Consider the following 13,003-nt stretch of genomic DNA (forward strand, 5'->3'; position numbering starts at 1 on the left):
TTTTTTTAATTCACTCTGTAATCTCTATCTTCTATTTGGTATATTTAGATCATTTATATTTAATGTAATTGTTGATATGTTAGGGCTTAAGTCTGCCATTTTATTCTTTATTTTCTGTTCTGTTCTTCATTTCTTTGCTTTCATTTTCCTGTCCCCCTGTGAATTTTTAAACCTATATGTTAAAATTTTATCTTTGTTTCTATATAGTGTTTTTTAGTATATTCTCTTGTATAGCTTTTTAAGTGCTTGCTCTAGGTATTATTACATCATATAGAACTTATCAGTGTCTACTGGTGTCATCACTTTCACAGGTCAAGTTAAGTGTGGAACCTTACCTCTCTTTACCCTCCTTCATTTATAATATAGTTTTCTTAAATAGTTTCTCTGCATACATGTAGAACCATGTCAGACAGTGTTATAAATTTGCTTCAACCATCAAACATAATTTAGAAAACCCAAGAGTAAAAGGGGAGTCTGTTGTATTTATCCAGATTTTTGCTTTTCCTGTTCTTCTTTTTTGGTATTGTAAGATTCCTTCTTTTATTGTTTCCTTTCTATTTAGAGAACTTCCTTTGGCCCTTCATTTAGGGCAGGTCTGCTGGTGACAAACTTATTTTTCTTTCCTCTTAGAATCTCTTGATTTCCCCTTCATTCCTGCAGGATATTTTTGGTGGATATAGGATTCTGGGAGACAGAATCCTTTTCTTTCAGCTCTTGAAAAGTGGTGTGCTGTTTCCTTCTAGCCTCTGTGGTTTCTAATGAGAAGTCTTCTGTCATTCAAATTGTTTTTTCCTGTAGGCAAAGTTGTCACTTTATCATGGCTGCGTTCAAGATTTTTGTTTTTAATTTTCACAAATTTAATCATGATGTATTTTGGCATGAATTTCTTTGAGCGTGTCCTGTGGATTTAGGTATTTTGCCATATTTGAGGACTTTTTAGCCATTGTCTTCCAAGTACCTTTCAGCCGCCCTCTTTCTTCTCTGCTTCTGGGATGTCATCCATGTGTATGTAAGATCTTGTTATAGTATCTGCATGTCCTTGAGGCACTATTCATTTTTTGTTTTCTTTCAGATTGATTAATTTCTATTGTTCTGGCTTCAGAGTCACTGATTGTCTACCCCTCCAATTTGCCATTAAGCCTATCCACTGAGTTTTTTTTTTTTTTTTTTTTTTTTTTAATTTCTGTTTGGCCTTTCTTTACATCTTCAGTTTTTGCTGAGGCTTTGTATTTCATGACTTACTTTATTTTTATTTGTCTCTATCATGTTCATAATTGCTCCTTGAAATTGTTTTATGATGGCTCCATTAAAAGGTAATTCTGCCATGTCTGTTACCATAGTTATATCTATTGATTACCTGTTCTCATTCAATCTGAGATATTCCTGATTCTTGTTATAAATGATATTTTATTGAAATCAAGACTTTTGGGGCATTATGATAGGATCTCATTTAAATCTTCTGTTACAGCAGACCTCCTCTGGACACTGCTCTAGGGGGAAGGGAAGGGGGGCGCTATCTTGTTACTGCAGGTGGGGATGGAAGTCCTGGTCCCCCTCAAGTCTCCACTGATACTGGGGTGGGGGGAGGGACTGGTGTATTATCTCTCATAGAGGAGGAAATTTTCGGCTCCGTCTTGGGCCTTCTCTGAAACCTCAGGGATGGGGGTTGGGGGATGGGGCTCATCATAGCCTGGTGAGGATGGGTGTGGGGTTGCAGTGATTTTTATGGTGTTTGGCTGGAGTAGAGCAGTTACTGTCTAAAAGTTTTTTATCTTTGTAGGCTGCCCCTTTCCTGGTCCTTTGGATAGAGAGCAGCTTTTGTTGGGCTTTTGTTATTGAATGCATCTGGGATATCAGCAGCAACAAGGAAACCCAGGGAACTTCCAGCTGTATTTTGCCTTGAGACCTCCCTGACTAGTCTGCATTCTTCTCTCTTTCAGCATTGTCTTATATTTGTTTTACTTACAATGTCTAAGGTTTTTAGTTGTACTTAGTGGGAGGAATAGGGAAGACAGTGTCTACTCCACCTTCCCAAAACACACATCTGAAGATTTCTCAACTGGCTAAAGAACTAGAAGTGGGCCAGCAGTTCTGAGGCTCATCAGTACAACCTGAGAACTATGAACTCAGGATGATATTGATGAAGTACTGTCATATGGTGAGGCCTAGGGATGTCTGCAGGCCTGTACTTCAACAGGGTCTTCATGCTGAAAGATCTCAACCAGTACACAGTTGGGGGAATATATTAATACCTGACCGGTTAGTTTCACAATCAAAATATTTTCCAACAAAGTGTGCACTATTTGGATCCTCTTGTCGCCTGATCTGCCCCTGGCCTGAGGTTTTTCATTAACTCATTTCATTTCTCAAAACTGAGTTTGTTTTTCCTCCATAAACACCACAGGGCAGTTGCCTAAAAGCTGGGCTATAAATGGCATGAGTCACGTGCTTTACCTAGGCCCAAGTGATTGCCATGTCCTCACTGTTGACAAACTAACAGAAGGAAATGGGTGAGTAGGTATAACTAAGCTGCTACTACCATCACCACCCTCCAGGTTAAACAAAAGCCAGATTTCCTTTTATTTTAATAAAACAAATAGGGCTTGGAAAACATAGTATGCTTTTAAGACTTAAAACTGTCCTAAAGTATGAGATAAATAAAGGCTGTGGTTCCCAAACCCAGCTTGAATCAGAATTACTTGGGGAGATTCCTGGGCCCTGCCTCAGACTGAGTCAGTACCAGGGTTGGAGCTTAGAAAATGCATTTTTACAAATCTCCCAGGGAATTCAAATACACAGTTGCATTGGCAAACTACTGCATTAATCCTATACTGGATCCTCATGTCTCATAGTGGCTCTTACTTACACTTAATTTGGTCAGGAAACAATGAGAATATTTCATCTTGTGCAGTTAGATGTTGGAGACATTGCAGAATAATTGTTTACAGGTTCACTTTTCATTCCTGAGCCTGAGAAAATGCTGGTGTAAGGTATTCAAGCGCTAGTGACTCTTACACTGTGCTCTTTGCTCTGCTGTAGCCAATATATTATGTTAGGGTAAGTGCCAAACCCGAAAAAGAATGTATGATGTCATTTGACAGTCTTCTCCTTTGACAATTATTGCAAGCTAAAACAAACAATGCCAAAGAAAGAGCCCTTCCATGGTTGTCCTTCATCAGTTTGAAAAATGCTTTCAGTGAGGAGGCATCTTTACCATAGTTAGTGCTCCAGACAACATTAGTGATTACTCAGTCAGTTCTTGCTGAATGACTGGATTGGGCAGAAGGAAGGGTTAGACCTGTGATTGCCAAGTATTGCCTGCAGAATGGGCTTAGAATGTGCAGTTTGGGAATTTCAGGAGAAGAGGACCATCCTTAATCAGAGGCCAGGGCTGTTTGCACACTGCTCCGCTGCCCAGTGTTCCACCCCTGCCCTGCAGCCCTCTAATAGACCACTCGGCTGCTAGCGACTTTCTCCCTCAATTCTTAGTCCCCTACCTTCTTACTTAACACACATGTATATGATCTGCTATTCTGTATCAGTTCCTCATTCTCTACTTTAATTCGCTCCTTAACTATTTTTGTTTGACTTTTGATCGACTTACCCCGTGCCTTTTCATGGCCTTCTCTTCCCACCCTCAAAATTGTTTTTATCTTTGGGACCTTGAAATAAATTAGTCTCTAAATTATGAATAATTGATGCACCGAACTAATATATGCCTGTTACCCAGTAATATTCTCAGCTTCATTTATTGCTAAAATTTGTGTTTCTGGCTACAAAATACTACTTGTTTTCATATATATCAGGGGTTTTTTATGTGATTTTGTTTTTCTTCTCATTTTGCTCCCCTGGGGAGTCCCTTCCCCTTTCCATAAACTGTGGTCCCTGCATAAATGTTCCCCGTCCCTCCTCATCTTGCTTGTCCTGCCTACGTCACCCTGCAGGATTCTATGGCCTGGACGAGTCTGACCTTGACAAGGTCTTCCACTTGCCCACCACTACTTTCATCGGGGGACAGGAGTCAGCACTTCCTCTACGGGAAATCATTCGTCGGCTGGAGGTAAGAACATAGTACAGTTTCCAGAAAAGTCTACTGGACTTGCTAAGAACCTGTATTGGCAGGATGGCCTCAAGACTAGTTTTTTTGTTTGTTTGTTTGTTTTTTTCTTGGCCCTGTCTTTTTAAAATATGTAATAGGCCGTGCGCGGTGGCTCATGCCTGTAATCCTAGCACTCTGGGAGGCCAAGGCAGGTGGATCGTTTGAGCACAGAAGTTTGAGGCCAGACTGAGCAAGAGTGAGACCCCGTCTCTACTAAAAATAGAAAGAAATTATATGGACAACTAAAAATATATAGAAAAATGAGCCGGGCATGGTGGCGCATGCCTGTAGTCTCAGCTACTCAGGAGGCTGAGGCAGGAGGATTGCTTGAGCTCAGGAGTTTGAGGTTGCTGTGAGCTAGGCTGACGCCACGGCACTCTAGCCGGGGCAACAGAGTGAGACTGTGTCTCAAAAAAAAAAAAAGAAATAGAGAACTTTTTCTTTGGCTGTTTTGTAGATAGAAATCTGTTTTTATGATCAGCCATAGAGAGGGAGAAAAATTATTTTAAAATCCCAGTGGGGGTTTATTTCAGATGTGTGACATTCCCCAGAGAGCTAGGTCAACCCTGAGGGACAGGCCCCAAACCAGGGATTGTTCCCTGCACAGCCAAGTGCTAGGGCTACTGGGTGATGGCCCCATCTCTCTGCCCATCTCTCTCTCTGTTTTGCTCAGATTTCTGTTTTACTTCCTTTTTTTCCTCCTTTCTGGACTCTGTTAGTACTAAGCATACCAGGGAACTCTTTTACACACACACATTATAGGCAGCAGCTAAGAATCATGACTTTGAGGTTAGGTGGCCTGTGTCTAGTCCTTCTATCCTGGTCAGATTATAGCCTCCCTCAGTACAAGGGTAGCTTCAATGCCCATTCCAGAGGGCAGAATGGATGTGAGGAGAGGTCCATGTCAAGTGTTAGCTATTAATATTACTTAATGCTGCTAGTGGTATTCAGAGCTAAAGAATCAAGGTTAAAACAGACTCAGATAATACTTTGGAGTGGAGCCCCTTGGAATTAATGTACAGATTGCCTGGAGTCTTGCCTGTCATGTAGACTCTGAATCCTTAGGTAGCGTCTGATGTTCCTAACAAGCTCAGGTTGAACCATAGTGGCCACCGGGGCTCTCTGAGACAGTCCTCTCATGGCTGGACATTAGAACCACTTAGGGAGCTTTCAGAAACCTCAGTGCCCAGACCACAGCCCAGGTCGTGTAAGTCAGAGTCCGCCTTCCACCTCAGTGATTAACCTCTGCTGCAGTAAGTGAGGTTTGATTTAAAAGTCTCTTGTCAGTGGTTCCACACTTGGCTGCAGAGTGGCATGAAAAGATCTGAGTGTCAGATGGTGGCTTTTCCTATAGTTTGTGATGAGCATCCTGCAATGTCAGCATCTCAGCCTGGAGCTGCTTCACTGCCTGCATTTCTCACTTCCAGGCTTGTGGGAGAAAAGGGGTATAAACAAGACCTACATGCCAGCATCAGAGGGAGTGGGCACCAAGGAGTGGTCAGTGGGAGGGAGTGGTCAGGGTTAGTCCAAGGTGAATTAACCTTTGGATCCTTCCTATATCGCCTTTGTCTGCACCAGCCGACCATAATCTGTAGTCCTGCCCTGCTCAACATGGGAGCTACTAGCCACATGTAACCATTGAGTACTTGGACTGTACAAAGTATCTGTGTAACTTTTTAAATATTGAAAAGATAATATGTTTGCTATATTGAGTCAAATAGGAAATTTTTTTTTCCTTCTTTGTTTTTGTTGAGACAGAGTCTCACTCGCCGCCCTGGGTAGAGTGCAGTGGTGCCATTGTCACTGCATCCTCGGACTCCTGGGCTCTAAGTGATCCTTCTGCCTCAGCCTCCTGGGTAGCTGGGACTACAGGTGCAGGCCGCATCTCCCAGCTGGGCTTTTTTTTTTTTCTTGTCTTTTTGGTAGAGACAGGGTCTTGCTCTTGCTCAAGCTAGTCTCAAACTCCTGAGCTCAAGCAGTCCTCCCACCTCGGCCTTCCAGAGTGCTAAGATTACAGGCATGAGCCACCGCGCCTGGCCTGAGTAGGAAGATTAATCTCATCTGTTTCTGTAAGGAAGACTTAAATTGCGTATTATGTAGCTCACATTATGTTTCTATTGGATGCTGCTGATCTGGAAGTTCTTGTGTTGCCTAGACCTCCACAAACGGCATCCCACATGGACAGTCCAAGTGGCCCTGCTCCCACATTACTTAGCGGCGTGTGTGTCTCACCCCATTCCCTCGGTGTATTTCCTATTTATCTGATCATATTAGGACAGCCATCTGATGAGACCAGCCTGCACTGCACTGAGAGCTGACTCGGCACTACACCCTTCACCTCAGGGGTCCCCAGTGGGGAGCCCAGCAGCTCGTCACTGGAAAGCTCCCCTGGGGTCACCGTCTCTGTAGCAGGCTGCAGTGTCTCCTCTCGGGCCCCTTCAGCACTTTCCTTCCCAAAGAGCAGAATCAGGGCAGGGGTGCTGATGTCCCTTGTGGCTAACTTCCTCTCTGAATCTTGAATCCCAAGTAGTCCTGATTCTGTCATGTGAAGGGGTTTAGAGCCTGCCCCCCTTTCAGCCCAGCTGATGCAAGAGCCCTGGAGTTGGCTCTTATTGTCTGGGACAGCTGGACCTGGACCCCTGAAGGCCCACGTCATAACCACTCCTGTCCCCGGAGTAGCCCCAGCATAGAAGACCCCATTCTCAAAACAGTTGGGAGACATTTACATAAACTCCTCAGCACCTTGCCTGATGGTGGTGCTTTACTTATGCTTTATGTGTGTATTGTTAGATTAGTGTAATCAGACAGAACTTAAGCTATTAGTCACGTGACATAGTGGTGAACTTGGAGCTCTTTTAAAAATTAGAGGAAGTGTGACTTCTTGGCTTCCTGAAATGTGTCTCTTTAGAGAGAGAAACTAAGAATCAGTCCCTAAAACTTTTTGCCCTTTCATCCTTGAGATAGAGCCAAGAACAGGAAAAACAAGACATGATCCAGCAGCCAGTAACTAACTACATCTCCAAGTTAATAGCTAACATAATGCAGATAACGTTGGAAAGATACTGATTTCTAGAGTTTTTAACTGAACAGTTTCCACTGGGCTTTTAATTGTTCAATAATAGAAATTCTGCCTCTGTCAGGTAGAAAAGGGAGAGGCACGGGCAGAGCCTTGGCAACACAGTTCTGCCACCTCTGCAATCATGGGCAGCAGTAGTCAGGAAAGGAAGAGTCATCCCTCCCTAGTGAGTCACTTGGGATTAGGGCAGCCAGTTATTGGGTTTGCGGCTCTGACATGGACCCAAGGGAGGGCGGGTCCTCTGCAGGTTCATGTGAACAGCCTCTCTGGCACTGGGCCATGTCTTCTTGAGCAGATTTCTGCAAAAATGTGCTTTCTTCTGCTGGTCAGTAGATCAGGCACTGTGGCTCCCTAAATGTAAAGGTGAGATGGGACAGTAGACTGATGTTGGCTCTAAAGTTAGGGACGGGGGCTAATGCACACTGTTTGTGGACTTCTTGTGCATCTAATTTAGAAGTTCCCCGTTTTATCATCTTTGATGTCATTGGGAAATATGATTTGTGGTTATGCTAGTCCATTTTGTGTTGCTATAAAGAAATAACCTAACACTGGGTAATTTATAGAGAAAAAAAAGTTTATTTATCTTATGATTCTGATGGTTAGAAAACTCATGATTGGGCACCTGCATCTGGGGAGGGCCTCAGGCTGCTTCCACTTAGGCAAAGGGGAGCCTGTGTGTGCACAGACCACATGGCGAGAGAGGCAGCAAGGGGCATGGAGGTTCCAGGCTGTTTTTAGCAACCACCTTTTAGAAATAATAGAGTGAGAACTCACCTCTGAGGGAGAGCGTTTATCTGTTCATGAGGGATCCGCCCCCTCGAGCAAAGCACCTCCTGTTAGGCCCCGCCTCCAGCACTGGGGATCAAATTTCAGCATGAGGTTTAGAGGGGACAAACATCCAAATCATAGCAGGGGTCAATAAAAATACCAGGATCTTTCCCAACAGCATTTTCTCTTTTTATTTGTAAGCAAGATTTTCCTTCTGTCGACTAGGATGATAACTAGAGTGTTGTGGTTGGCCATGATTTTAAGTTCAGGCAAAGTTTACTCCATTTCATGATCACGTAAGCCCGTGTGCAGGATGGCCCAACCCCCCTCTGCAGAGAACAGGGACCTGATCTCTCTCAGATCTGGCAAGTCCTTTAACTGCCCGTGCCAGCTGGTTTCCTTGTCTGTTGTGAAAACCAAATGAGGTCACAGACAGGAGCTGCTGAGCAGGACCTAACGCTGCTGAGTACTCTGGCAGCGGTAGCTGTTGTGAAGACGGTTAAAAGCATCTCTGGGGTCTTTAAAGTTTCTCTGTTGACCACATCAGGGCCTCTCTCCTTTTTACTCTGCTGACTCAGAGTTTGCTTTCAGACCTTTGTTCTGGTCCTCGAGGACAGCTGTGCAGGCTGAGCCATGGGCCTCTGCAGGAGAACTGGGCAGAGGGCAGCCCCGAGGTGGATTTCTGAGAGCCCAGAGCTTCCGCTTACTCATGGCACCTTGCTCTTCTCTTACTGTTTCTTCCCCTGAGCCCTGCAGAGCTGGTTGTCTCCTCCACTCCTGAGCTTTGGGGTGTAGACACAGTACCAGACATACTGGTCTACTCAGGACCCTGACTTTTGTCATGTGGGCAATCCTGCTTCTTTGTTGCTGAGAACAGTCAGTTGTTAAAAAGTAGACAGTGGTTTGTGCCTGTAATCCTAGCACTTTGGGAGACCAAGGCGGGAGGATCGGTTAAGGCTGGGAGTTCAAGACCGGCCAGGGCCACGTAGTGAGACTCTCTACAAAAAACAGAAAAATTAACTGGGTGTGGTGGCACACGCCTGTAGTCTCAGGTACTCGGAAGGCTGAGGCAGGAGGATTGCTAGAGCCCAAGAGTTTGAGGTTTCAGTGAGCTACGATGACACCACTTCACTCCAGCCTGGGCAACAGAGCAAGACCCTGTCTCAAAAAATAATAATAATAATTAAAAATCCTGCAAATCTTAAATGGCCTTTGAGCAGCAGGACGGAAGGACAGCCTGCCTTCCCTGGAAAGGGACTCAGTCCCATAGCTGATATGGCCTGTGCTTCTTGCCATGTAACCTGGTGGAACTGGGTTGTTCTTGGCCTGGCCTCTGGAGGGCTGGCTGTTCTGTGTGTGTGTTGATTCCAGTTCCTGAAGGAAGGATTTCATGGCCCTGTGAGAAGAGTCTCGACCTGCCACCTATTTCTGATCCCTTGGTCATACCTGGCTCAGGTGGATTTGAGAAGGAACCCCCTACTCCTGCCCTGCCCCTCCCCTGCCTTCTTGCTAATGGGAGTCAGCACTTTTCATTCAGCCAGGCTTGGTTAGAAGTCCCCCTTGCCTGTGTATGTCTGTGTGGAATAGATGGCCTACTGCCAGCACATTGGGGTGGAGTTCATGTTCATCAACGACCTGGAGCAGTGCCAGTGGATCCGGCAGAAGTTTGAAACCCCCGGGATCATGCAGTTCACAAATGAGGAGAAACGGACCCTGCTGGCCAGGCTCGTGCGGTCCACCAGGTATGAGTCTGGCCCAGGGTCACAGGGCACATGCTCCTGGGGAAGCAGTGGCCCCATCTGTGTTGTTTGGGTGTATGTGCAGCCCATCGGCTGAGGGGTAGGTGTGGTGGGGCATGGCTGCAGCCACGTACATGTGAAGGGACACCAGGCAAGTAGAGTCAGCCTCCGGAGCCCCCTCATTGTTCAGCAAAGTATGACTTTGGGACTGGCCTTGGTGACATTACTCTTCAAAGTTGCTTGTTCCCCGTGCAGGTTTGAGGAGTTCTTGCAGCGGAAGTGGTCCTCTGAGAAGCGCTTTGGCCTGGAAGGCTGTGAGGTGCTGATCCCTGCCCTTAAGACCATCATCGACAAGTCAAGTGAGAATGGCGTGGACTACGTGATCATGGGCATGCCTCACAGGTACTGTCGGGAGCGCTCCCCGCCTGGTGTCCTGCCATGCCTGTGGGCTGCGTAAGAGGCCCCGGGTGGGAGTGCTGGGTGAGCAGCCGCTCCCTCCTCTGGTGCCAGTTGTGAACCTGGGTTCCTGGGGTATGTGAAGGTGTCTTGTTTTGCAGGGGTTCTCGAATCCCTGCCTCTGGAGGACTCTGCAGAGTCACTGTCACAGCCACTGGCGTTTGGCCTTACACTGCATTTTTTTTTTATAATAGCTAAATCCTGATGTCCTTGTTGGGGTCTAACCTGGAGGAACATTTGCTCCCTGATATTGAAAGGGAGGCCAAGACCTTGGGAATAGTGGGAGACACTGGGAGTGGGGGAGGAGGCTGCAGGCTCATAGCACTTCTGCACTTTCTACTGCCCAAAACACTGTGTCCTTGGGTGCCCAGTGGGCAGGGTCTTGGTGCCCACATCAGCTCTGGGTTACAGCTATTCTTAGAGGGGAAGTGCCATGTCCTGGGTGAGGGGAAGGGCTGATAGCAGCCTTGCCTGTCGTCTGGGAGTCATGACCTGGGCTCTGCTCACCGCACCTCCCCGCCCATATGTCCCAGGGGGCGGCTGAACGTGCTCGCAAATGTCATCAGGAAGGAGCTGGAGCAGATTTTCTGTCAGTTCGATTCAAAGCTGGAGGCAGCTGATGAGGTGAGGCACCTGTGTAGAGACACATGCAGCATATTCTCAGCCTACACAAGGCCCCCTGGCTCCACTTGTTTCTCAGAACCGTTTGCCAGGGGGTCGGTTCTTCTGTACCGTTTATAGGTGGCCTTCCTTGGAAGGATTTCAATGTTGGGACAAGAGAGATGGCAGTGGCCCATCTCCTAGTCAGAGGCCCAGCAGCCCCACAGTCCTTCATGTGGGCACAAGGATGTCCCCTCTGGCCTAGGGGCTGCATGTCTCCCCATGCCCTGGGTGGGAATGATCCTGGGCAGAGGCATTCCCATCCTTCGGTAGTGGGGTCCTGAACGCAGAAATCCCATTTAAGAGGGCCATCATGGAGGGTGGGCATCTCCCCTGTTTACCCCATCAGGGCTCCGGAGACGTAAAGTACCACCTGGGCATGTACCACCGGAGGATCAACCGTGTGACAGACAGGAACATCACCCTGTCCCTGGTGGCCAACCCTTCCCACCTCGAGGCCGCTGACCCTGTGGTGATGGGCAAGACTAAAGCTGAGCAGTTTTACTGTGGGGACACCGAAGGGAAAAAGGTAAGGCCCTGGTAGAGCCCTGTGACGCAGGTCCCTGTGGCCCCACATCCCAGCACGGAGCTCCACTCACTGATACAGCCCAGAGGCCATGGTGTTACAAGTCTGGAGCTTAAAAAAAATATTCTAAACAAACTTAAAAAAGTAACAGTAAAATAGCCCTACTTACAAATATGCCTTCTTCCAAAGTAGTACTCTCCAAAACTAGGTGGGGAGTTTGCTTTTGCCTTCGTACATCTATGGAGGAGTCGGGTTTGCAGTTGCCACTGGTGAACAAAGAGGTGTTTCCACTGAAAAAGAGGAGCGTCTTTGTAAGGAAAAGGTGTGGGTAAGCCTGAAGGAGAAGCTGTGGCACTGAGAGATGTCAGGAGAGACGGGCTCGCTGCTGGCAGGGCAGGAGTTCACAGCGCCATTAAGAGCTGGAGGTGCATGCACAGGCGCCAGGTGTGGGTGGGGTCCTGCTTTGGCATTTCCGATTGCGTGACAGTGAGCAGCAAGTGTTAGCACCTCAGTCTGCCCAGGTATGAAAATCCGCAGTGGGTTATAACCGTTTGCCGTTATTTAGCCCCAAGATAGGATTCTGTCTATAACAAATTGTATACTTCTTATTACTTAATGGTGACCTAAAAATCAAGTAATCAGAAAAAACAAATATTTATAATGTCTCGTGTATCTGGGGAACATACAAAGGAGACATCACCCACCTGCTTTCAAGGGTCTCTTACTCTTTTTAGAGAAAAGATCATATGTAAGGAAGCTAATAGAACATATACAGTGTGATAGGAGACTGCAGAGTTAACTGTGAAGAGCTTCAGAAGAGGTATCTGTGGGTGTGGGCTAGAGCTGGACAAGGGATAGAAGGCAGTCACGCCCCTCATCAGCAGAGCAGGTGGTTGTCATCCTGGGGAGACGGCAGGAATTACGTAGGTGGGAAGGGAAAACATTCTCTGAAGATGAAAGGCAGGAGCAGAGGTGAAGGGTGGACTGGGGATGCAGAGCAGGGAGGGGAGGGTCCAGCCTCCCAGGTGGGTCCTGGAGAGACATTAGGTCTTTTTTAGAGGTGGAGCCAATTATTAGTTTCCTGGGTTCTGTAATTTCAAGTACTGTCAATCTACTAGTATTATGCTTAGAGGATTAGCAGAAGGGAAACCACTATCAGAGGTGATAAAGTCCAGGCTGGGGGTGCATTGAGAGCAGGGCAGGAAATGATCCCTGCATTGATCGGTACTCGCTGTAAAGAACGAATATAACCCGTGGGGACACAGAGTTCACTCCACAGCGTCAAGTTCAGGGGCTGGGACAGTGCCACAGAAACTCTAAGTAGATGCAAACAGGCCTCAGCTCTGTTGGGAGGATGTGCAGTCAGCCCCCAAGACCAATAACAACACTGAGTCTCTGGGAGAGGCTGGTCCTAGGAGAAATTGCCAAGGGGATGGGGGAAACCAGCACTGGGATGACCAGTGCCTCTGGGATTTCAGCATCCTTGGCTAGGACATTTGCCCAGGCTTTTGGGGCTGAGCAGTGGAACAAGATTACAGAAAATTTTGGATGACTTCTGCATTCATAAATTATGGACAAAAATTCACTTGAGTAGTACTTACGATACTGGAAATTTCCCAAAAGGGAAAGAAATAATTAGAGAAACAGCATAGAGTATATTTAAAATTGCTGCAAATGGT

The 13,003-nt window shown here is 46.6% G+C and overlaps 1 protein-coding gene across 5 annotated transcripts in view; it reads left to right on the plus strand.

The window, feature by feature from the left end:
- OGDH (oxoglutarate dehydrogenase) overlaps positions 1-13,003 on the plus strand; it is a 94,769-nt gene that overhangs the window by 55,777 nt on the left and 25,989 nt on the right. For 4 of the 5 annotated variants that reach the window (XM_045565216.1, XM_045565215.1, XM_045565214.1 and 1 more), the window contains 5 exons: positions 3,945-4,060; positions 9,531-9,685; positions 9,938-10,084; positions 10,672-10,762; positions 11,148-11,327. In XM_045565216.1, coding sequence (XP_045421172.1) covers positions 3,945-4,060; positions 9,531-9,685; positions 9,938-10,084; positions 10,672-10,762; positions 11,148-11,327 — 689 coding nt within the window. The remainder of the gene's footprint in view (positions 1-3,944; positions 4,061-9,530; positions 9,686-9,937; positions 10,085-10,671; positions 10,763-11,147; positions 11,328-13,003) is intronic. The other variant, XM_045565217.1, reaches the window with a different exon arrangement.

This window comes from Lemur catta, chromosome 11 (assembly GCF_020740605.2).
Source record: "Lemur catta isolate mLemCat1 chromosome 11, mLemCat1.pri, whole genome shotgun sequence".
NCBI classification, from domain to species: Eukaryota; Metazoa; Chordata; class Mammalia; order Primates; family Lemuridae; genus Lemur; species Lemur catta.